We start from the raw sequence: 25,828 nt of genomic DNA, 5'->3' as shown, positions 1-25,828 counted from the left end.
GAGGAGTCTTTGTTCGTACTGTAAAGTACTGCAGCATCCTCATATGCCAGGAGGGGCTACCGGCACCAACATGCCAAGAAGCTTTAGGCTGTCGCTCAAGGAATAGATTGATGGTGCGTTTGACTGGTCGAGCCCACACAGCAAGAGAGCTGCCCTCACAGATCCAAGAGAACTGCCAAGGACGCCATGGACGATGTCTCCCCCTCACTGAGTTCCAGTCAGGAGCTGAAGAAAGGATTCCCCTGCCCTCTGCTGGAGAAGATCGATTTACTGCATCTTTGTGAGCTGAAAACTACTCCGATAATTGAAGAACTCCGGCAGTGCCGCTCAGAAGACAGAACCTGTGCCGCCGGGTTCTGCTCTGTGAGCCACAGGAAGCCTGACTTCTCCGAGCAGCATCAGAATTTGTGGGTGCTTGTTCTGAGGGCACTCGCTAAAAAAGCTGAACACTTCTGTGCTGCAGGAGTGGCTAAAACGTGAACTGGGCCTGTTGGTGTCTGGGGACTTTCTTCTAACGGTGCTGTGGCACCATAGACACTTTTGACTAATTCCTGAACAGTGAAAGGGGAACTCATGAATACAGCCTAGCAGTAAGCATTCCCAGGAGGTGGCCACCAGTGAATAGGGAATAACCCTGACCACGTTTCAAGGAACAGGAATTTTCCTGACAAAAGCTAGGGACCCGACATCAAGAGGATTGTGGTGTTGCTAATGAATGTTGTAATTCCTCTGCATGTCTAGAGGTACAAGTAAAATACTTCTTTGTCTTTTTTTTTTATTACAAAAGCAAGTATTTGACTGGACATTGATTTATGGTTCGTACTATTTGCGATTTGAGTTTTGAATCATGTTTACTTACCTCTATATACTGCCCCTCCCCCCGAGGAAGTCTGACGGCTCATCCACAGCTGCCACTGAGAGTCAAGATCATTAATGGTACTTAGCCCAGTTGCACAGAATTCATAGTAGACTGCACCCCTGGACATCAGGAGTAAAAGGGTTCAGCCATCACAGTTGTGCCCAGTCCCATCTACGTGCCCTGTGGACCTCTGAAAGCGGTTTTGACAATTACTATCACAAAATGCGCCACATTATGCCTCATAATTTACCTTTTCAATCGCTATTATTACCACACCCATCTTCTTTGCAGCAGCAATAAAAGATGGTCTGGTGTTACTGTTGGGTCTAGGGTTAGAAACTCACAACTTTTGTTTCTTCCTAGACAGGGGCATGACGCTGGTCTCTGCAGTCCCTGCTGCACAGATGGATAACAACTTTTAAGGAGCCCCCCAACCCTTTGCTGAGCCCCATTTCAGCCAAGGCCAATGAGTATCTGTGAGATATGGGAGATTCTGGGGTCACTCTTCGCATTCTACAGCACTGTCTCTCAGTAACACTCTGCTTGGTGCTTTGGAGATGCAATGCTTGACAGTCCTCCCTGCCCTGCATGACACAGATACACTGGATGTTGAAGACACATTTGCACATGCATTGGCTACATTGACTACATTGAAGGTTACAGTGGAGGCCTTATGTGAATGGTGGAAGGCTAACATATGACATTTCAGCAAGATTTGCTCATGGGGAGGATCTGATGGCGATTTGAAGACAAATCTGTTTATCGAGATGCTAGACCAGCCCAGCCATTTGAAACCATAATTTCATGCATGGAGGTTGCATTGGGCATTTTAGTCTATAACTTCACTGAGGAAGCTGCAAGAGGCACTCAAGGCTGAGCATGAACATGGGGAGACAGTACTATGAATCCAAGGCAAAAATCAGTGAATGTGGATTCCAGTGAAGCCAGAACCAAACACAGGTAGAACTGTAAGGACATTTATGGCCAAATCTGCATCTATGGAAGCTGCCCTCAGCAACTTAGGCCATACCTCTGTAATGGTGAAAGAGTTAGTGAGAGTGAACTGGTCACTAGGTGGGTAAAGTTATGGCAGGGAATGGTGCTTAAAGTGCATGACTATTGATGAGCCAATAGATGAATGTGTAACACACACGCTGGAGGGAATAGGCTTACTGGTAGGGTGCACATAACAACAGGAAGGAAGAAATGGGACTGCTACATAAATCCCTCATTGCCGTTGGGCCTAATGGGTGGGTTTGATGGCTTGAAGGCCATAGGGGAGTTTTTAAGAGTTACCTGGACGAGAGAGTCAATTGATGATTAAATGCATTGTGGAGTGCATCTTCAGTAATCCCCGTGGTACTGTATTTTGTAGGTGCTCTGACATGGGATACCCAATGGTTGTGGCAGAGTCCAGCAATTGTGATCCCAAAGCCTTTTAGGGGTGTCACTCAGAGTATTTATATGGTATGAGGGATACGTATGCCCATCGGGAATATGTATTGGGAATTTGGAGTCATACTTATGCCTGGAAGGGGTAACAGCACATTGGACGTTCAGGAGGACGCTTCGTTGACTATTTCAGACCACTCCTGCTCAGGGGCAGACTTCACAGGGCATTTGAAGCCAAAACACTGACTTGGGAATTGGGTATGTGAGAGTGTATATATGATTCGGAGGCTGCAGTTCCTTTTACTACACCGTGTCCTATGATGAGTAATCCGAAACCCTGCATCCTGGGGACGCAAGGATGGTACAGTGTAATGCACCGTGGTGACACTAACCCTGCTCACAGCATTGTCCGAACAATATCTCACCGAAAAGTACAGCACTCAAAAGACATCTAAAAGTCATTTATGCAGCCTATGGCCCAGTCGTGGTATCACTGAACCACTGGTTTTCAAAAATGTCCTAAGTATTTGGAAGACACAGGGGGGTGATGTAACACATAATGCTTGCTCGGGAATCGGACAATAAAGTTTTTTTTTGGGGGGGGGTTTACGTTAAATCAGGCAAAGCTTTCTCATACTTGCCCTGTACACAGCTGGGAAAGGGCATGAGGGTAATCGTAGCTCCGATTGAAGAAGTGGACGCAGTATGAATTAATGAAATGTGGCAAAATTACTTCGGGGCGGATATGGCAGGGAAAATTAACATTTCCCTTCACTGCCATGCCAAAAGTAAAATAAAAGATTCGATGCAGTTGCTGAAACTGGGGACAATGATTTCGTTTTTAGACCTTAAACCTGAGGGTAGCGAAGGAGAGCAGTCCGTGGGGGTCTCTGTCTCAGGGAGGTGCAGTGGGCTAGAACCTTAGACTTCTGCAAGGCACACAAAAACAATAAATCAATGTCCATTCAGGCGTTTCTCTATATAAAGAAAAAGTGCTTTAATGCACTCACAGCTCAATACCACCCACAAAATTACTAGTATTTTCAAGATTTCAGGTAGAATCACACATTAGAACTCCTCTTAACAGGCCTCACAGAGAGTGGCCAAGATGCATATCGTGTACCCTAAAGAAATATCACAGGAGGCAAATAACTCTACTTGCTGTGGCTTTATTTTCTAATTTAATTATGAAATGAACTGTGATTCTATCAGTTTGGGCATACTATTGTTTGAAGCTGTTTGTGTTTTTTAAACATCTGTCAAAATTGTATGGTATTGATAACTTTATTTTATGGAAGTGAAGTCTAGAAAACAAATTTACTAGTAACATAAAAGTAACCCCATAAATATGTTTTTATTTAGTAATGTGCAAGGTGCCATGAGGTGATTTGTGTACCAGATAAACCTATCCCTAAAACCCACCAACACCTCTATTCAGGACTGCTGAAATTCACAAGGTTTTTCACAATAATTCTCATTAAACTTATTGGCTTTGTCAGGTTGTTCAGCATTCAAAAACAGTAATGGCCACTTGTCTTTAACAAGCATTTCTCAATTAAAACATATGAATACAGGCTTTAAGCTACCATAAGGTCTCCTCCCAGGAAGAACGTAAACACATGTTTAGGTAGACCTGATAGCAAACAGGCTAATATTCAGGGACTGATTAGGAAAAGGCCCCTTTGAATGTGGTAAATATTGCATCCGATTAAAAATAAGCTTTGTGGGAATAACATGCAGATTTTGGTTCTTACTGCAGCGAAATACACATATCCCATAAATACCGTGCATTTTCCCCTTCTTAAATTCCAGCCGGTTTGGCCTGCTGAAATGTAACAAACAGTGCAAGGTTTATTGCACCTAGTAATTACTGGGTGTGATAAAAATTGCACTAGACTAAATTAATCTGAGTATAATCATGTAATGGTGATGGCCCATGTGCACCACTGAACACACAGCATGGTCTATACTTAAGGGCATATTCACTAATGTTTCATGGAACGCAGAACAGAAAGCACTTACTAAAATATGTCACACTTCTGCCCTCATAGCTCTGGCTGCACTGTGTGCTGCCTAGCACCAACATAGGCACCCTTGCACCATGCTGCAAGGGTTCCTGTGTTATGGGCTGGATTCTTCTTGAACAAAATCAATCTGTAGAAGCAATTTCCTCTTTCTATGTGACGCCAAAAATATCATGCATAGAAAGAGGAAAAAACTAGGTAAAAAAAAGACTTTAATCCTCAGTACCCCATCTTCTGGTAGGTGTACCAATTTAAAACAATCCTGGTTTACATAACTTTGTAAATCTGAAAATGTGTCAAATTCATGGGTGGTTGCAGGGGAAGGCCCATGCTCCATCCATGAAATGCCTACCAGCTTAAAATGTACGAACATGCAACAGGAACTGCTCTATTGCATTACAAAAAAAATCTCCAAGGCAGCACAAACAGACCTTGTGTGGCTTTGTATGTCCTATAGAATCCTTTGTGTTGTACTTGTGTTGCCTTACGTGACACAAGGACAACGTAAATGCTTAGTAAATCTGGGCCTTAGTGCCTGTAGATGGCCACAGATTAACTTAACTCCAAGACTGTGGAGTCAGCAAAACAATAAGAGACTACCAGCTCGTAGCCCTCGAGAAATGTGTCAGCCAATTGGTAGGTCTGAGCAGATCAGCCTTCTGCTGGTCTGTGCATGTGTGACAGACATCTTCTTGCAAGGTGATTATGAGTAAATAATCCCCTTGATTGTCGTGAGATGGATTCTGCACTGACCTGGCACCAGAGTCTGCTTTCCTGGAAGACCTATTCCCACAGCAAGGGCCCAACCTTTGGAGTAAACCCATGTGAGGTATACAGTGCGCCAAGAGTCTGAACGCCTTGAGCGCTTTATCCATGTATTAGGTTTGCAAACTGTAAGGTAGAAAAAATCTATTGGAGTAATGAGTGGCAGAAATTCTCTGACCTTCTAAGAACATCCAGGGCTAACATGGTAACTTGTAATTAAATCTTGTGTTGTCTAGGGGGCACACTCTGGGGGGGCTTCTATTAGAGAGCAATAACATTCTGTTACTTGCATGAGGGGAAAAAAGTTATTTTTTTCCTGATGAGGGTTCTGCATCTTCCCCTTAGAACATGGAGTTCAGCCCCAGGAAGGAGTTTGGATAGATTATGAAGATTTTCCACGCATCCTATCCCCAGGTCATTAACAGCTCTAAGTACATTATCCTAGACTCATGCTGACCCTGACCTGAGCTGATTCTTTTTTCCTGAGGATGCTTTTAGACCTGATGTGGTGTCCAGCTTGTGAATGGACTAGAGCAGTCATCTGGCCCTCCTGACCTGTTCTTGCGTACCCCTGGTCATCAGCAGCAATGGACTGCTTTTGCCTAGACTTGGCACTAACGTTAAAAAATGTCAACTAAACACGCTTTCAGGATAATTGAAGTTACAAAAGGAGATAACTAGGTTGTCTTGCACCATTTAACTTTAGGAACACTTTCATTTGGAAGACATCACGCATGAAAAGTGTTGAAATATGATAACGTCTCAACAGAATTAAAAAAAAAAATTCATTAGCATGCTGAACCGTTTCAGTTTAGTAAATCAGATTATAATAGTGCATTAAGAGGTTTTGCTTTTTTTTTTTTTAAAGTGATAATTTTTTTAACTTGAATTTGGAAACATTAAGGGGCATATTTATACTCCGTTTGCGCCGAATTAGCGTCGTTTTTTTCGACGCAAATTCGGCGCAAAACTAACGCCATATTTATACTTTGGCGTTAGACGCGTCTAGCGCCAAAGTATGGGCAAATAGCGTAATTTTTTTGCGTGAACGCCTTCCTTGCGTTAATGAGATGCAAGGAAGGCGTTCCCGTCTAAAAAAATGACGGCGACGCAAATGCGTCGTATTTATACTCCCGGGCAAAAATCACGCCCGGGAGTGGTCGGGTCAAAAAACCCCGCATTTGCGCCACTTTTTAACGCCTGGGTCAGGGTAGGCGTTAAGGGGCCTGTGGGCTCAAAATGAGCCCACAGGTGCCCTCCCCTGCCCCCAGGGACCCCCCTGCCACCCTTGCCCACCCCAGGAGGACACCCAAGGATGGAGGGACCCACCCCAGGGACATTCAGGTAAGTTCAGGTAAGTATACATTTTTTTTTTTTTATATATATTTTTTGGCATAGGGGGGCCTGATTTGTGCCCCCCTACATGCCACAATGCCCAATGACCATGCCCAGGGGACAGAAGTCCCCTGGGCATGGCCATTGGGCAAGGGGGCATGACTCCTGTCTTTACTAAGACAGGAGTCATGTAAATGGCGTCTGGGCGTCGTTTAAAATGGCGCAAATCGGGTTAAGACGATTTTTTAGCGTCAACCTGACTTGCGCCATTTTAAGACGCCCTAACGCCATTTTTCCCAACGCCGGCGCTGCCTGGTGTACGTGGTTTTTTTCCACGCACACCAGGCAGCGCCGGTCTGCTTGCGCCGGCTAACGCCATTCAATAAATACGGCGCCCGCATGGCGCTTCAGAATGGCGTTAGCCGGCGCAAAATGTTTTGACGCTAAACTGCGTTAGCGCAGTTTAGCGTCAAAAAGTATAAATACAGGCCTAATTCTTTCCGCACCCTAGCAACACTGCCAATAGTGAACTAAAAGGCAAGTCAGTTGTTATGTGACCCTTTGGGTGGGCTGTGTTCCTATTATACATGACCAACATATTAGTTTACTAAATCAAACACAGGAGACAGATTAGTACAGTGTGAACCCTGAATTCTTGTCTTTCAGGTCCTCTTAATGTGATAATGGAGGGAAAGTGGAAAAAACACAATTGCCTAGGATCACACAATTTGGTAAAGGGGGAAACAGGGATTAATCCCAGGTTTTCTGGTTTCACATTGTGCAATTCAGTCAATAGATGCATATGCTTTACTTTCCCTACACCCACCTTACCTCCAACACACCACGAATCAACCCCCCAAACATTACCACTACCTTGTTGGCATCAGTGCAGCCCTCGATCATATCACAGACCAAAATGTCCCCCCCCCCCCACGGGAAAAGCTTTGCGAGTACCCATGGAATGTATAACGGTTAAGCTGTCAAATGATATCATACCCAGTCCATAATATATTTGATTTAGTTCATAGTTCAAACAGCCAAGCACAAGATAAATGATAGAAAATGTACCTGCACTGAATCCGATGACAACAAGAATTAGAATCATGCAGAATCTTAGAAGGTCTCCCAGTATCATCTGCAGGAAGGAAAGCAAAGTTCTTATCAATTCTCAAGACAACACACACATCCTTCAATTTACTACGTAATATGTTTTAATTTCAGGAATGTGTAATCCTCTAAATTATATCTGTGTAACGTGTGATTCGACCTCAGGTGTAGCCTCACCATCACCTGGAAAAAAAGGGTCCATGATTAGTGCCTTATTTTGCCACAGTAGGAATAAAACACGTGGCATTCCTTTAGGGCTCATACTTTTCCCCTAGAAATATTTCATGTGTGATCCTAACATATTCTGTGTATCTCTATCTGCATTTTTGCGTTTTGCTATACCGTGGTTTATATTTTTCATTTGGCTGTGATGATTCTTTTTTCGTAGACACTTTCCTTGTAAAATATTCTTTGTAGCCCTGTGTGATGTCAGGCCAGCAGCTTTTGCTCCATATTCCCTTTATGCTTTACTGCAATGCTACAGTATTACAATGACAGCAACGGAGCCCCTGTGATATTGTGTGGATGAGTTAAACAGAATATGGTATATGCAGTAGCATAGCAAGGATGCCATGGACCTTGGTGCAAGCAAGAAAAATGCCCTCTTTGCCTGCAGTTGGTGTAGTAAAGTACAGCAGTTATCAGTTTTCAATGGGTTTCTTGGTTCTCTGGGTTTGGTGCCACTGCACCTTCTGCATCAATGGTAGCTAGGCCTGTGTATGAGTGCACACATGAAAACATGCTAGACCCTTGACAAACACTCAGTTTAACACAACATTAAAATACAGTACGCTGAATAAAAATATACTAAGGGGTCAACTCACAAAGGCCTACTGGAGAAACCTAGAGTTCCTGTAGTTCTCTTTTACTTACTCATACATGCCTTCAGGAGTTGACACTAAAACATCTAAAATGGAAATACTCAAGAAATATTCATATATAGTTAGTACAAATAGAAAAGACTGCGCCCTTTTTTTAAATGTATTAAAAGAGAGTTGGACGCTTCTCGTCCGATTCTGGAAAGCTCTCCTGTTGACTACTACACATACTCATAAAGGACTTTTTCAATAGCCCCTAAAGTAGTTCACAAAATAAGTTATATTAGGCCAGACCTTTTCATATCAGGCATACTGATATTACCATCTTTATTAAATATATCCTTCGATTTTGTTTTCTCTTTCAGTTGGCAGAATCCCCTAGGCATATTCGATGCCTGTAGCTGTGGTTAGTGAGTTCTGCGCCACTTTGAATTTATGTTTTTTTTTTAATGGAACCACATCAGTTCTCAGTAATGCTGCTGCTAAATGCAACACCAGTTGTTTTTTATTGTCTGGGCGACTCTTGTGTTACATTTGGGCTATTGCAGTTTGGTATGTTTGTTTCACGCTTTTACCAGAGTGCCGAAGTTCCAAAAGTCAAAAGCGTGGGTTTAACGGAGACAAAACTGCCAGGATCATTTAAGTCCAGCTCTGCAATCTGCTTAGTGCTTCCTAGACAAGAGGGATATTGCTGTGTAGTCCGTTTTCTACCTTTAAAGAGAGTTCTGGCTATCTGGAAGAATTGACATAATGATGACATTTGCCTCGAAATCGTGTCTCATATGTCTTTAGACACTGCCTAGCACTCAATGAGGGCTAGTAATCCTTAGGGAGGAAGGACAAAAGGTAAGCCTGACTTCCACTTGAAAGACTACGAAAAATGCCCCCATTAGTACTGGCTCCCTGCACCTGTTCTCTGCCAGACTTTTCATGGGGTAAAACCGCCATGAAAAGGCTGGCGGAGAACCAGGTCATAATCAGCAGGGCGGCGCTGTGTTCAGCGTTGTCATGGCTGATTGCAACCTGCGTCACCAGCAAAGACGGTCGTACCCTGGTGGATCATAATGTGGCGGTTGGACCACCACGGCAGAAGGGGTCTTGACCGCCACCGTGAGTCTGGCGGTCTAGTGACTGGCAACCTCCTAATGAGGCCCTTAAAGTTATGCACAAATCATGTACGCTATGGTCTCTTAAAGCTGCTTCAATTATCATTTAGATATAACATTTAACTGTATGTGCTTGGAGGGTGAGTCGTGTCCTGAAACATCATTTTTTCAGTTTTTTAAAATGCAAGCATTTTGCTATCAAATAAAAAACGTTTCATTTTGAAACAGTAACCGAAATTTCTCAGAGTAAAAAGTAATAATTTGCATGAAAATACACCGTTTTATAATAGCTATTGTTTATTTTTAGTAAAAGGCTGGTGCTCAGTTTGTCATTTTCATGAAATACTTATATGTACTCCTGGCACAAGTGGATATATTCTGCCTGTGTGCCTTGGTTTCACCATCTCAAACTATTGAGGCCCACAATATTCTAAAAAAGTACTTACATTATGTCAAACGTTTTACCAGGAATGAGCATTTTCATGCCATTAATGACCAAAAATGCTGAGAATTACCACTGTTATTTCAGGGCCAGAAAAATACAAAAGTAAGGTATCATTATGCCATCCATGCTCATAACATGCAAGGAACTGATGTTCAGCGACATTTATTTTATGCACTTTTGTCCTATTTCTTTGATTAATTCCATTACATAGATAATGGGCAGACTATTTTAGATGTCTTGAGATTTAAGCCCATCACAATATTGTTTCAGATATTCATTATGGGTTCAGGGCGAAGTTAGGCACCATTGAACAGTGTTTAAGCTCACATTTATTAATTAATACTCTAGCTATACTGTATCAGTTAACATCTATTTAGCACTCATGGGTTTAAAATGTGCCTTTGACCACATAAATTGCATTAAGCTCTGAGCCATAATGGACAACATGAAGGTAGAGGCAAATATTGTTAAGTTCTTAAGGCCACTGCATGGTGAGGTCATGGTCAGTGTGAACTATGGGCACTGAGGTGAAATCACTGACTCGTTTAAGCTCTCCTCTGGAGTGCGACAAGGCTGTGTCCTGGCAACTTTTCTTTTTTACCTCATACATACATGGCCTGGAACATCACCTTGTCAACCTTAAGTTTTGATGTTTGTCAGTGTGAGGGCCCATCTACACAATCCACCTTGAACTTTAGGCTGTTTTGCACATTTTATCATGATATTAGGAAAATAACATTATTACCGTTATTTAAAGAAACTAAAATAAGACTTTATAAGTAAGCCTTGTTTTATCTACAGTCATCGTCCTCCATGAGAATTTGCTTAACTAAAGTGAATTCTATTAATTGTACATCTAAATCCCGGAAACATGCTTACTTGTAATAGTCATTCTAAGTTTTTATAACCCTTGCGCTGGAATGATGTTTTTAACTTGTTTAATTCCTTTTGGTATGATGGTACAGCCTGACAACATGTTTTTTTTTATTTAGCCTTTAAGGCCTTCCATGTGGGAAAACATGATTGAGTGATTAATTGTATTGACAACAGAGCAATTAGAATCCACATAGTAATGACTTATATGGTGTTCTTATTTGTGGTCCATTACATTTCTGCTAACAGAGCGAACCCATATTTGAGGTTTTTGTTGACAGGCTTAATGTTGAGTGAGTCTGCTGTTGCCTCATTATTACCATTATCTAATTGTCTGCATAAATTGTTGTTTGCCCATGTTTTATATTGTGATGTTTATATCCAATTAATTTGACTCTTAGCTGTTTCAGATTGCTGTTTTTATGTACTTTTATGGTTCATTTGAGCCAAATAAAGCAAAGGATGATGATGATGATGCGTATGTCTATTTACGTCCTTTCTCTTCACCTTAGTAAGATTGAGGCCTGGACTTTGACCTAAACATTTTAAGATCGAGATTCTGTTAATTTTTAGCTATTCAACTTAGTTATGTGTTTTGGATGATCATTTTTCTGTTGTGTGATCTACTTCTGGCTAAGCTTTAGCTTTTGGAAAGATAGTTTTGTATTTCCCTCTAGAATCTGCTGATATAGAGAAACATTAATTTTCAACGTAATGATTTTGAGTTATGCCAGTACTGAGGCTGCAAACCAATACCAAATAATTTCCTATACACCGCCATGCTTAATGATTTTTCCAGGTCTAGTCATCCTAAGGTTCATTGAGATTGGGTTTTGCAACATGCAACGAAATAATGGAAAGAATGCATGAATTAATCACAGTGACATGTGATTACTCAGGGTAGCTTTCCAGTACATCATTTTTTGCCACCATGCCACTCTAGACAGAGATGACCCAAATGCACATCAGTCTTAATCCTGCTCCAATGGGAACAGCCCAGCCTGAACTAACAGTCCTAGTCCTCCCCAGACGGGAACACAAGCAAGCCCTAATTTGTTTTGACCTATTAGTCTTGATCAGTAAGGTATAACTTGAGTCCATGGCAAAGTGACCACGGGACCCTTGTCTTGGTACACCTGTTGCATTTATGGTGTCTACTGCAACAAAGTGACGGACAGAATGCGTCAATTACTCTCAGCACAGGCCCAAAATTGGGCTTCAGTCTAAGAATATTATGTGGTCTTACCATGGAATGCATATGCTGGGATGCCCCCTCCTAGGGATATTGGAAACTTTCTTGAACTTATTACTTTTCAGAATATTCATTTTCGCTGTGGAATGATTTACTTTTTTTTGTTTGGAAATGGCTTTCTAATTCTTCTCGATTAATGAGCTACAGCAATTCCTTCTTGGAGGATGCCACTTATATTGTTTGACCTAAGTATCACGTATGACAAAAACTGAATGTTCCAGACTAAACTGGCAGAGTTTCTGATATTATTTACAGATATTAGCACTTCCTGATGATTACGATATATTGTGCACTTGTTTAGTAGGACCCAAATCTAACAACATTCTTAACAGATTTGCAAGCAGTAAAGATGGATTTACTTTTCACCCACGGCTTCTAAATGTTGGCTGCTTTTTGCTGACGAAATGAGATGGAAAAGGTATGCTTATGAGTGTTATTGATCACATTAGATGAGTTTATCTACTGGACATGATGAAAAGTAAGTGAAGGTCAGATAGTTCTTAGGTGCATATTTAAAAGCCCCTAGCTCCACCGTAGCATCACTTTTTGTGACGCTCTGATGGCACTATGCCCAGTGCCGTATTTACAAGGTGGCTTAATGCCACCTTGTAAATACAGCCCTTTTACATGCAGCACTTTGCGTGGAAGAGGCATGCAATGAGTATTGCTGTGGGCATGCCACAGAAACACCCATTGCATTTTGATGCTGCCCCAGATTTCCGAGTTTTCGTAAACCTGAGGCAGTGCCAAAATCTAATGTTACGGTGGCGTTAGAGTGGCACGAGGAGAAATACTTATATTTCTCCTCTTTTTTTGCTCTTTCTATGTGTGCTGCATTTTGGAGCACACATAGAAAGAACAAATCACCATTTAAGATTGTTTTTGTGCAGGAAGGTGTTCCTTCCTGCACAAAAACAATCTCCCCCTCAACGCAGCCATCCTTGCACTACGGTGCATTTCCATTAAATCTGGGGCTTAGTATGTTAAATCATAACATATTAAGTAGGTCTACTTTCTTTTTCACATCAATGTAGGCCACATTCACTAAAAGTTATGTAGATAATGCAACAGTTCTATTGACAATAGTGCACTATATACATGACAATGACAGTAAAACACTCAAAGACGAACCTTTCAATGTATGGCAACTGACCGCAAGTCTGTATTTAGTCTGGGCGAGGGAACGTATAGTGATTTGACAGCAGATGTTCTTGGTCATTATGGGCCAGATGTACAAAGCATTTTTGACATCACAAATGGTCTGATTTGCTAAAATTATTTTTCTAATGCACAAAAAGCAAAATGTGATTTGGTAACTTGTTACAGAATCAAAATTTGCATTTGATATTGAGTATTTTGAAGAGGCTGGTTTAGGGTGTCCCTTCCAAATACTGAATCCATATGGTACGAGTTACTGTTTTGTGACCAAATTCCAGTCACAAAACAGTAATACTCTACCACTAGTTTAAAAGTGGTGTTAGGGGACACGCCCAATATGGCAGATGGATAAGGCAGACTTTTGTGCCTCTCTGCCTTCCCGCCACGAGCCCCCCCAGCCGCCGGCCCCCTGGGGCGACCAAAGCACGGCCTCCCGCCCGCCTTGTCGGGGGAGTGACGGGCCGAGAGGGGAGCCAAGAACGGCGGCAAATGAATAGTGAGGAGCAGACAGGGCCTGACTAACGAAGGCCCCGAAGCTCTGCAAGATGGCGGTGCCCACCAGGGCATAAGTGAAGGCTAGTGCCTGCGGGAGGGGAGAGCCCTGGAGCCGGGTGAGCTGACTGGTGGCCCCCTCACAGGGGAGATGCTGGGGGCCCGAGAGAGAGAAGGCCGGTCTCGGGGTCGGACAGCCCTGAGGCAGGCCTGGCAGGAGGTGCAGATCCCAGCGGGCCCTTATGGTGAAGTGGATGTTGCGGCAGAGGAGCAGCTTGCCGCAGAAGATGGAAGAGCGCAGTCCGGGGCCCGCCTGCCTGGTGACAACGCACAGCACTGGACTGCTGGGGAGCCTTAAATCCGGCCAAGTGAGTGAAGGAGAGGCGCAGTGAGGTTGACAATGACCGGGGGGCTGTGGATTGGCGGTCCACCTTGCCCGAGTTGGAGGTCTGGGTGGGGGGGGGGGGGGACTGGAGGTGCTGCTGGCGCTGGTGCCTCTTGGTAGAAGTGGCCGGGCCGAGCCCCGGGCACCACCTCGGCCCTGAACATATCTTGCCTCACAGAGAACCCCATAAACAGAAAAGGCCACAGCCCGGGTGATTGCGGGACACTGGCCTGGGACTAGACAAGCAGCTGTGTGAGGTGGCTCGTTGCGGCTGGAGGTGTGTGCAGAGCGCACCGCTGGGGCTGCAGTTTGACACCCTCGAGGGAGCCGTGTGACCCCTGAGAGGAGGAGGAGGTGGAGAGCTGAACCCAACGGAGCTGGCCGGAGGGAGTGAAGAACGATTGCCACGACATGATCCAAGAAAGAGAGAATAGTGAAAGACATGCTGACCAGGCCCACAACAGGTAAAGCCGAGATGGTAGCCCAGCTATGGAGCGGCACAAGCGTGAGGAGGAGGGAGAGGGTCCTATCACCCAGGCCTTTCTCGAAGGACTATTTACATTGCTGTGAGTGGACCTACAGGTAGTAAAGAGAGACCTGTCGAAGGATCTGAAGGAGGTGTGACGTGAGCTAGAGGAGGTCGGTGAGCTCTGGCTCCCCTTAGTGGGGTTGTTAGAAAATACTGTTTGGGTTTATTTCATTCACTATTGGGGTAGGGTGAACAATGTTCTCACACAGGTATACATACCTAATCGAAAGGAACATGGCCTCCATTATCATTTATCACACAGGGGGTGGGGATGGCGGGCTATGGGGGGGTACCTACCGGCTAGCGACACCACGCTTGTCCCATCTAAATAATTTAAAGTAGTCACACTCAACGTTAAAGGGCTGAACAACACAACCAAGCGCAGAGGGTCCTCTTCTATCTCGGGGGCCGAGCTGTGCCTTTTACAAGAGATCTGCTTACTTCCCGCAGATCATAACACACTACGATCAAGATCTTTCTCAATACAGCATTTTTCTTCACAGGAGACCAAGGTGGCACTCCTCGTCTCGCGTTCCTTCCATGGGAGGGTGGGATACAAAATTGCTGACATATAAGCTCACCTGCTGGCTTTCAGGATACATTTAGGTGGCTTTCAGGTCATCATGGCATCCATATACACGCCTAATGAGAGGCAGGAGGGGTTCCTAGACCGAGCACTGGCTGAGGTTATGACTATGTATGACAGACAGGTGCTCATAGGAGGCGACTTTAATATTGTCCTTAACAACGACTGGGACAGGTTGGCTTCTCTATACAGTGGGATGGGCGCTCTGTCACTGTTGGGACTGGGGAGGCTGGAGGTGCTAGGTCTTAGAGACCTATGGAGAGGTAGGCACCCTACAACCAGAGACTACACCTTCTACTCCCATGCACACAAGACATTCGCCCGCATTGACCTTTTCCTGGGCACTCAGGAAACCCAACAGATATTGAGGGAGATAGACATTGAGCCTTGTGCGTTGTCGGATCACGCAGCTTTCTCCTTGGCACTAAACGTCCCCCTCCCAGCCCAAGGCCCACCGCCCTTGGTGGCTTAGAACTACTCTTTTGCTGAGGACTGAAGTGGTGGCCCAAATAAAGAAAGCCATAGCCTGCTTCTTAGAAAAATGACACAGCAGATACAGCTATTTCCCTACTGTGGGAAACGCTGAAAGCAGTCATTAGAGCTGAATTTTTCTCAATATCAGCAGTGCACAATAAGATCCGGTGGGAGAAGAGGGCCCAACTACAGCTGAGGTGACGGAACTCAAGAGGATACATAAGAGAAACGGGCCCAAGAGTTTGGAGACAGCTTAGCGCAGCCAGGGTACAGCTTGCAAGTCTTGATATTGATAGGGTGGAATATGAAGCACTTCTGCCACTTCACTCCTTTTACGTGGGGGGTACCAAGTGCAGACACCTCCTGGGTAATAGGCTTCGAGCCCAGAGGCAGACAATGGCATTGGAGGCAATCAAGGCCCAGGATTCGACCGAGGTGGTTAGCCATACTCAGATAGCCTCGGCCTTCTGTGGCTTCCATCGGGACCTCTACTCTCCCCAACAGCTCAACTTGGACACCTCTTGCCAGTATCTCAACCAGGGCCGCACAAATAAACTTTCGGCTGCAGAGGTAGCTCCACTGGAGGCCCCAATCAGGATAGAAATGGTAGTCTCTGAAATAGCTAGGCTGGAAACCTCAGAATCCCTGGGAACCATCGGCTTTCTGGGTCTGTTCTACAAAATCTTCTGCAATAGCCTTGCCCCAAATTTGACTCGTCTTTTCAATGCCATCACAGGTCCGGGAACGATACCGCCATCCATGCTAGATGCATCCATCGTGTTAATCCCTAAGAATGGGAAGGACCCCACACAATGCGGGTCCTACAGACCTATTTCCCTACTTAACGTGGACATCAAACTTCTCATGGGCATCTTGGCATTCCGCCCGAACCCACTGATGCCTGGTCTGTTAGATCCAGACCAGGGGGGCTTCATCCCACACCAGCAGTGTGGGGACAACACCAAGAGGATTATGCAGATATTAGACAAGGCTCAGCGCAGGAGCTGATGCTGCTCAGCATAGACGCCAAGAAGACGTTCAACCTCGTTCACTGGTCACACTTTCTGGCAACTCTGTAGCACTTTGGTTTGGGACCCCAGTTCCGAGTCTGGATAGAGAGTGACTACAGCCACCTGAAGGCCTCAGTAAGAGTCAACGGGGTGACCTCTGCCTTGTTCCCGGTTGATCGCTGGACCGGCCGAGGGTGCCCACTTCCCCCCCTTCTGTTTGCTTTCTAAATGGAGCCCTTTGCGCAGAGGGTGAGGGACAGACCAGAGATTACTGGGACTATCTTTGGTGGTGAAGAATATACTATTGCATTCTACGCAGATGATGTGGTGGTTGCCTTGAGTGACCCGCTAAGGGCCCTCCCGGCTTTTTTTGAGGGAGGTGGAAGCTTTCGGGGTGGTGTCGGGTTTTCGGATAAACCTCTCAAAATCTCAGGCACTTAGGGGCATATTTATACTCTGTTTGCGCCCGCTTTGCGTATTTTTTTTTTACGCAAATCCGGCGCATACCTAACTCCATATTTATACTTTGGCACTAGACCCGTCTAGCGCCAAAGTTGCCTCCTTGACAGGGATGGCTCCTATGGATGTGAACTTGTGGGAGGCCACCTCAAGAGTCCTGTATACATCCCTTACAGCTCAACAGCATATACGTGCACATGAGGGGGGGAATAGGGGGGATGGGGTGGGGAGTTGGTCGTTAGACCGTACGTTTTCCCTTCTATGTTTGGTGGGTGAATCGTCACCCCTTGTTTTTCATATTGAAACTTCAAAAAAGAAAATTGAACCATAAAAGTGGTGCTAACCCATTCACAAATGGGACGGGGTCCCTTTGGGGACCTTCACCTTTGAGAATGTTAAAAAATATTTTTTAAGGGCAGGCAGTGGTCCAAGGGACAAAAATTAATACATTAGGAATACCGATGTCCTAATTGTGATTCAGAGATAATTGCAATTAGGAAATCAGTATTCCTAATGTTTATGGCCCTGTATCTTCTGGGATAGGAGTCTGAAATAACCGGCAGGTTGTGCCTGGCAGTGCACAACCACTTTGCCCCATGCTTCTATTTGTTGGGCTGGGTGAGGAGAAGTATGAAAGAAATATTTTCCCCCAAAATCCCTCCTCTAGCACTCCTCATCCTGACCCAGATTTGCATATTTGGCCACCTCTTTCACACAACCAGTGCATGCTCATAAGACCATCTTCTAATATGAGCTTCACAAACTGCACATCAGTGTCTGCTCTTCATCCTGCCCGCTAATGTTTGCTTTTCACAAGGTCTACCAAAGCTGGCTTTCAATACAGTTCACCAGTGCTAGTTTCACACACTGCCCACTGGTGCTAGTTCTTCATGATGCACGCTGGTATCAACTTCTCTCACCATGCACCAATATCCACTCTTCTTCCTTCCCACCAGTACTAGCTTCTAACATTGCCCGCCAGTGCCTCATGCTACCAGCATGCCAATTAGTGCCTGCTTTCACAATGTCCATTGTTGCAAAATGCTGCTGGCCATCTCCTCACAGTGGCCACCGTGCGTGATTCCCATGCTTTGTTTCAGGACTACCTTCTCACAGTACCCATGTGACCCAGCTACTCATATTGCCAGGGAATGCAATTTCCAAGCATGGTGTACCTCTGCAGTGAGTTTACACTATCAAGAAGTGCAATACACCAATCTTCCTACTTGTGACAGCCCTGTCCACCACCCAACAATGTGAGATTCTCATACTTCCTACCAGTGCAAACATCTCTCATGTGACATATCCTGCCAACGTGAGATTCCCACACTGCATGCTATTTCCAGATAATTCCTTGCAATACTGATTAGTTTCAACTTCTCTCACTCTCCACCAGTGCAGGCTCTTCACAAGGCCCAGCAGTCACCTCTCGTCACACTGACTTCAGTTACTCGTATTTTCCTAACAGCGCTGGCACTTTACACTGGACCCCAGTGCCTGATGCTGTCACTGTCATCAACAATCACTTACCACAGTTCCCTCCAGTACGTGTTTCTCAGCGCATTCTCTTTAATCTGTTCAGCAGTGCTACCCCATAACACAGCCTTCTAGTGCCTTTTATCTCACATCTCACCGGAGTCAGCCTCTTTCAGTGGCAACCAACAACACCTTTGCATACTGCTCTAATGGTGCTAATCTGTGTTAGCTCATCACATTACCCAACAGAGCAAGTTCCTCTTACTTCCTATGAGTGCTTGCTTAACACTCCACCAGCAGTGCCAGTTACACATACCGGTCACCAGTGCCAGTCCTCTCACGTGACCATCATAACATATATCAGTTTCTCCTACTGCCCAACAGATCCTCTTCTCAGACTACCCATCAGTTCTTACTCCTTACACTGCAACCCAGTGCCACTGCTCACATTTCCCACTAGTGGCAGATCATCAAACAAACCACCAGAGCTATCTCCTTGCACTGCATATTAGGGACCATGCATAATGTGGTGAACCAGTACCTCTGTTTCACACTACTCATCAGTATCCATTCTTTGTTCTGTCTATAAGTACCAATCCCTCGTGATTTCCGCCATTTTATTTCACTCCTGCCAACCAGTGCCAGTTGCTCACAGTATCAGCCAATTCCAGCTCCTCATACTGCACCGCAATTTCTTTAAGTTTTTGTTTCTCATACTTCCCAACTGTGCTATTGTCTGATATTGTCAATAACCATCAGCTTCTCTCACTACACAGAAGGGACAACCTTCTGTAGTTAACAGATGAACCCACTATTTTAAAGTGCCAGCTTCTCAAACCGTTCTCTAGGGCTAATATTACACACTGATAAAGTGCACAGGTTTATATACTGCTCATCCATGCCTACTCCTGAACTGCCCACTAATACCAGCTTTTCATACTGCCTACCACTGGCAGATTTCACACCACTGACAAATGCTTGCACTGTCCACCAACTCTAGTATATCTCACTATCAATCAGTGTCGGCTCCTAATATTGACCACCAATGCTTATCAAAATCAACTCTTCATACCGCCATCCAGTGCCAACACCTGATACTTCATCAATTCCAGATCTTCATATTACTCAACAGTGTCTTCTACTCACATTGTCCACTCGTGAGCTTTTCTTCCAACTTACTAACACCAGTTCATCGTTTGCCCATAGGTGTTATCCTATTTAGTTGCCCTCCAGTGCAAGATGCTCAGACTGCCATCACAGACCTCTCATCACAATTACCCCCAGTGTACTCTCTTCACATAGCCCATTAGAACCAGATCATCATACTAATCACCGCTGTGTGTGTCACACGGTTCTTTCTAGTGCCCACACTTTACTTTATTCACAGGGTCCTATCCTCACAGTACCAATCTTTGTGTGGTTATCATACTTACCATTAATACTTCTTTTCCACTCTCCCCAGCAATGCCTACCCCTATCCTGCCCACCAGCCCTGGCTCCTCACTGTCTCCACTACTAAGAGTTCATCACACTGTCCCTCAGTGCAAGCTTCCCACACTAGGCACCAGTGTTACCTCTCCACACTTCCTAGTGTTCAGCTTCTCATACTGCTTATTATTGTCAGTTCCTCGTGGCATCAACAGTGCAATCTCTTCACACTGCCAGCAAGTTCAGTACACTGAACAACAGAGCCAGCATCACATACCTGGAACCTGCACTAGTTAGTTATACATCACGGGCTCCATTGCCAACTCCTTCCACTGCTCATAATTGCCTTCTTCTCATATTTTCCCATAATTCTAGCTAGAACAAACTTTTCCACGAGGGCTAGTTCTTCCTACTGCCCACCGATAACAGTTTTTCACACTGCACCTACTTGTCTTTTCTTCTTTTATGTATCATCATCATCTTCGTCATCGTGCTCTTCTTTCAAGCTAAAACCCTATTGGGAACCCAGCTGGCAGTAATGTCCTCAATTGACATGCACGAGTCTCAAAAGTCTGACCAAACTATGGCTCCATCTGAGGTGAAACCAACCTCAGTATACCCTGTAAGCACAGACTACGAGTGGGGTCATTCCCTTTAAAGTATAAGCTTCATATAGTTTGATACTTTAGGTAACTCCATCTGCTTGAAATGTTCCCCTTGATTTTGCTACTGAACCTATAGATGTTTGACCTTTGTGGTGGGCTTTGGTCTGCTAACCAGACCCCTTAATATTGCTATGGAACCTATAGATGTTTGTTCTTTGGAGTTGGCTTTGGTCTATTAATAAGACCGACCACATACCCGTTTGCTCTGCTAAAATGTTCTCCTTGTCTCTGCCACCAATGCAACACCCACCACAATGTGACTTATCAAATTTGTGCTTGAATCAGCAGTCACAGTGCAGGGTGGTCATGCCTAAGTAACCAATACTCTTGTCAGATGATGTCATGGCCACCCTAATGCAGTTAGAGGGTATGCCAGCTATGATAATAAGTGGGGAGGTCTGTTATTCTGGCTGCTATGAACTATTTTTTTCTTTGTCCATGGCCACATCTAGATGGTCAACAGTGTGTATCTCTTTATAAGGGTTTTTCAAAATCATTACATATCCTAATTGGCCGATTTCACCAAAGGAGGAGGAATTGGGAGGCGAACTTCTAGGCCACACCTGAAACTGAAAAGTATGCATAGGATTCCAACTGCTGCTTCTGGACTAAACAGAGACTTCAAAGTTTCCTTTTCCAGATACCACTGGGAAAAGACAATGTTGGTGAATCGCTTTATTTCCATATGTGTAGGTATTTAAATCAGGGAGTGTACCTAATAGTGGGAATGGGAGAGGCACCTACCTAGGAAAGCAAAATTTCAAACATCTTTGGAATTCATAGGATGACTTTCTGAGATCTGGAAATTTTGCTAGATTTTCATGGGTTCAAATTGCTCATGAATTGGGAGTGCAAATTGTAAGAACCAGCTGGGAATTGGGCTATGCCCACCAGATCCAAATTCTATACAGAAGTTGCTTGGAAAAGGAAGAAGAAAGAAGAATGAAGAATCTGCAGAAGATGATTTATGAACCTGTTGTTGACCTGTCAGTCTTCCCCCAAACTTTTTGCCTTACTCCTCATTTTTGATGGTTTTGTTTTTGCTGACCTTTGGACTCTGTGCACTCTACCAATGTTGACCAATGCTAAAGTGCACGTGCTCACTCCTCGAAACATGGAGACATTGGCAAATTTAATATACTTATAAGTCCCTGCTAAAGTGGTAATACCTATACCCAGGGACTCATTTACAAGGTTTTGGCACAGGGCAGCGTCACAATGATTCTTGCTGCCCTGCCCTGCCCTGCGTCTAAAGAAAAGGGCAGTAATGCACTGTAGCTATGAGATACAGTGCATTCCTATCCTTTCCCTCTGCGCTGGCAGTACTATTGGCTGTCATGCGCCAATGCAGGTACGCTTGCACTATGGTGAAAGGGTATCTGCGTTGTAGGAATTATTGCTTCTGTGCAAGGAAGGGACAACATCCTGCACAAAAACAATCACTGGAGGTGATTGTCTCTTACTATGTGTGCTGCAGAATGGAGCATACATAGAAAGAGGAAAAAACAAGCAGAAATAAGGATATTTCTCCCTGTTGCACCTCCCTTACGGAGACGTAGGCTTTTGATGCATTCTCAGGTTTATAAAATCTTGTAAATCTGGGGATGCGTCAAAATCCATGGGTGTTGCCTTGGAACACCAACCGTAACACCCATGGAATGCCTCTTTGATGCAGACTAAGGCAGTGCATAGACTTGTGCTGTGTTGCCTTACTCCATATGTACAAGGACATGAAAAGCTACACAAATCAGCTTTGTGTGGCCTTGTAGATATGGGCCTTCATCCTGCACCGCCGAAGCATCACAAAAAGTGATGCACCGGCGGCACAGGCCACTTGTAAATAAGCCCCTGAATGCTACAAGTGGGCCTGGAGCACCTTTCGTGCCAACCACTTTAGTAGCCCTTTAAACATATCTCAGGTCCGCCATTGCAGCCTGTGTGTGCAGGTTTAAACTGCAAATTTGACCTGGCAAATTAAACCTTATGTCAGGCCCAGACCCTACTTTTTGATACCTATGAATGACCCCCATTGTAGGCCATGGACAGCCCAGAGGGCAGGGTGAAATGTATTTAAAAAGTAGGAGATGTCATTTTAATGTTTTACATGTCCTGGTAGTGAAAAACTCTTAAATTAGTTTTTTAAATACTGGAAGGCCTACTTCTCCTATGAGATAACATTGGAATTTCCTCATTATACTTAACAAGCTGTAGTTTCCAAATGGGAACAGGTAACTGTTCATGTTTGGTGTCTTTGAAATTGTAACGAAAAATCCTCTTTTAGGGTGAAGCCGAGGTTTAAATTACAACTTTGAAAAGGCCACTTTTTAAAAGTTGGCATTTTACTGCATTACCCATTTAGTGCCTGTAACCTGCCTCTGGGACACATGACTGGGTGTAGCTGACAGTTGGACTTTGTGTATTCTTCCTAGACAGCCACCCACAATAGAGAGCTTAGGTGTGGCTGGATGGGCCATCACTGGTAAGATGGGAGGGCGGAGCTGGGTACAGCCCCACTTTCACTTGAATAGACTGTGTCCTGTCTCAACACAAAGGGCTGCATAACTCCTGTAGTTAGTCTGGAGCCAGGGCTGGGAAGGGAGGATGCCTGTGGACTTCAAATAGGAAACCACTTGAAGCTTCTACCACTTCAAAGAATGGCCCAGATATAAATATTGGACCTCAAACACCAACAGCTCTTCAGTACACTTCTGGACCTGTGGATACTATGCCAGGAAGAAGGACCACTCTGCTGCCTGAAAGGACTGCCATTCTGCTGGACTACTGCCTTGAACGACTGCCTCCCTGCTGTGCCTATCTGCAACATTCTGCCCTCTTGCCAGGGTGAAGATTGGCCCTGCATCTGTTGTACCCAGGATCCCAGAATGCCTTCAAGGGCTGGTTGACTAGCCTTTTGACTAGAGCCTCAGGGACTGAAGGTTCCAATAACCTTGCATCCGGACTCTGACCTCTGTGAGTCCAACCCTGCCAATTGGTGTCCCCCGGTCCTGGACCGTTGGAAATATGCATGAAGTGGGCCTGCCCACCTTTGGACCCAGCAGAACTGATGCACCTCCTCTGCTGTGTGGGCAATCCTGAGTCGGACCAACACATTGCCTCTGCTGCAAAGGCTCTCTCAACGCAAGGACTCCACATTGACCTCGCAGCCTGCATTAGAACCCCAAATTATGTTTGGCCCGGGGTCCTCGAAATTCTTAAGATGTCCCTGAATGTACCACTATGCATTTTCTTTCCTTGTGAAAATACTAATGCATGCAATAATTCACCATCATTCCAAATTTAGACAACCGTAACATAAACAATTTAAAATATAAGCAACAGTTTTGGAATTATGCCTGCACTGCGCCTTTTAATATGTGCTGAGATTGCATTTACAGCCAGAAATAAGTAGTAGCAGACTCCAGTACGTGCCAGTCTAATTTTAGGGAGATGCAGGCAGTTGGTTGTTGCAGGGCACAGAGCATTAGAAGGAATATAGGAAGTGACTGAAAGCTGAGAAACAGGGCCCATTTTATGGAGAGCACAAAAGACTAAGGCAAAACATCTTGAAGGTAGATTAGTGACTGAAAGGGAATGGAACGTAGTACAGTGAGAAGAGATGGTATAGAAAGGGGGCATGCATAAGTATTTTAAAATATTTGCAAGTGAAAAATGTGAAAGGCGATAAGATCACGTTAGTGTTTCCATCTGGTGAACAATAATTTAATTTACAATAGCCTTATGATTCTGAGTTGACTAGACTGGGTGAATGGCACAGCTCCACTGTCATTAAAGAGACTACCGTATTCTAGAAGGCAATCCAAAGATGAGGCCCTCAGTTTTGTCACCATTGAATTTTAGTTATACTTCATCCATGAGACAGCTTCTAGGATACAAGACCAACATTTCTCTTGGACGGACCCAAGATCATTTCTGAAGAAAAACATTATTTAGATGTCATCTGCAGAAGTCGTCAGAGAGAAACCAAAGGGTTGTATGAATAAAAGAAACAGGATAAGATAAATAAACAGTGCAAAGTTCAGAGAGAAGTCACGAGGGATTCCGCAAGACAGAGGTTCGAAATGGGGGTGGTGGTCTGTTTGTGAAAAAAGGTGAGTCACACCAGGGCAGTAATACTGCATTGTTCCAATCAATTGCTTATTTAAAAAAAAACATTTAACTGAGATTCCCAAAACGTACATGTAATTTCAGTGAATATGAATATCCCCATAAACCACATACATTGGTATTTTAAAGTTTACTCTTCACATGATATATTCTATGCTTCCTAAAGAGCGAATGAAAGATACATACTTCAGTAAACAATACAAATAAACTCTGTAGGGGTTCAGCTTTTGCCTGTTTTTATGGGAGGCCACAACTATGCAATACTGTAATGTACAGTTTTGGGCCCCCAAGTAACTGTGTCTGCCAAGTTGGTAGGTCTACAACACTAAAGTGTTTTCGCCCTTTCAGAGAGGTGTGTGTTCCATCCCTTAATTCCCTCTGCCCATTATACAGTCTGGGCATAATTGTTAATCACTCATCAGTACAGTGTGTCATTCTTTCACGAGGGTATGTCAATCAGGATGACCTATAATCAGAAAGCTTTTCGATTTCCAATAATAATAGTTCCTGTATTACCAAACTTTCTGGCCCCTGTAGGTGTATAACTATGTGTCTCACTGTTCTCCATTCTGCCTAGTCCAATTTCTTTGTCTCCCTCAACCAGTTGTTTTGTCAAGTGCTGTCGTTGGTCTCCAAGACATGGCTAGCTGACACTTTGCTATCACCAGGGCCAGGTCTGCAAACCTATACTCTTACTTTGTTCCTTTGGATGTGGCATCAGGCCCAGCATGCACACCATCAGAGAAAAGCCTGTTCTGCCCACCCCTTAAGCTATTGTTTCAGTCATATATTCCCAGTAGGCTGCAATATTTGAGCAGCCCAACCCATATTATAAAATCTGGCCTCAGAACGTTTACATCTGGATCATTTAGCTTTAAACTCAAAATCCTACTGAGCTTCCTCGTGGTGACAGTGTTTTGATTAAGAAAAATAAATTGTATTCATTTGAACCAGGCATCATTGGTCACCTTTGCCTTATAGTTAGTGAGCCTGACCCAGTCATCTGTGAATTCCACTCACATTTGCCTCCCACTCGCCCTTCACATCGTTGAGTTTCTACGAAGT

At 44.3% G+C, this 25,828-nt stretch overlaps 1 protein-coding gene across 2 annotated transcripts in view; it reads right to left on the bottom strand.

Annotated features, from left to right (window-relative positions):
- LOC138265473 (transient receptor potential cation channel subfamily V member 6-like) overlaps window positions 1-25,828 on the bottom strand; it is a 298,739-nt gene that overhangs the window by 31,212 nt on the left and 241,699 nt on the right. For both annotated transcript variants that reach the window (XM_069213213.1, XM_069213215.1), the window contains one exon: window positions 7,444-7,510. In XM_069213213.1, coding sequence (XP_069069314.1) covers window positions 7,444-7,510 — 67 coding nt within the window. The remainder of the gene's footprint in view (window positions 1-7,443; window positions 7,511-25,828) is intronic.

This window comes from Pleurodeles waltl, chromosome 11, assembly GCF_031143425.1.
Source record: "Pleurodeles waltl isolate 20211129_DDA chromosome 11, aPleWal1.hap1.20221129, whole genome shotgun sequence".
Taxonomy (NCBI): Eukaryota; Metazoa; Chordata; class Amphibia; order Caudata; family Salamandridae; genus Pleurodeles; species Pleurodeles waltl.
Note: the sequence above shows the minus strand (reverse complement) of the source record. Positions and strands in the feature narration are given on the sequence as shown.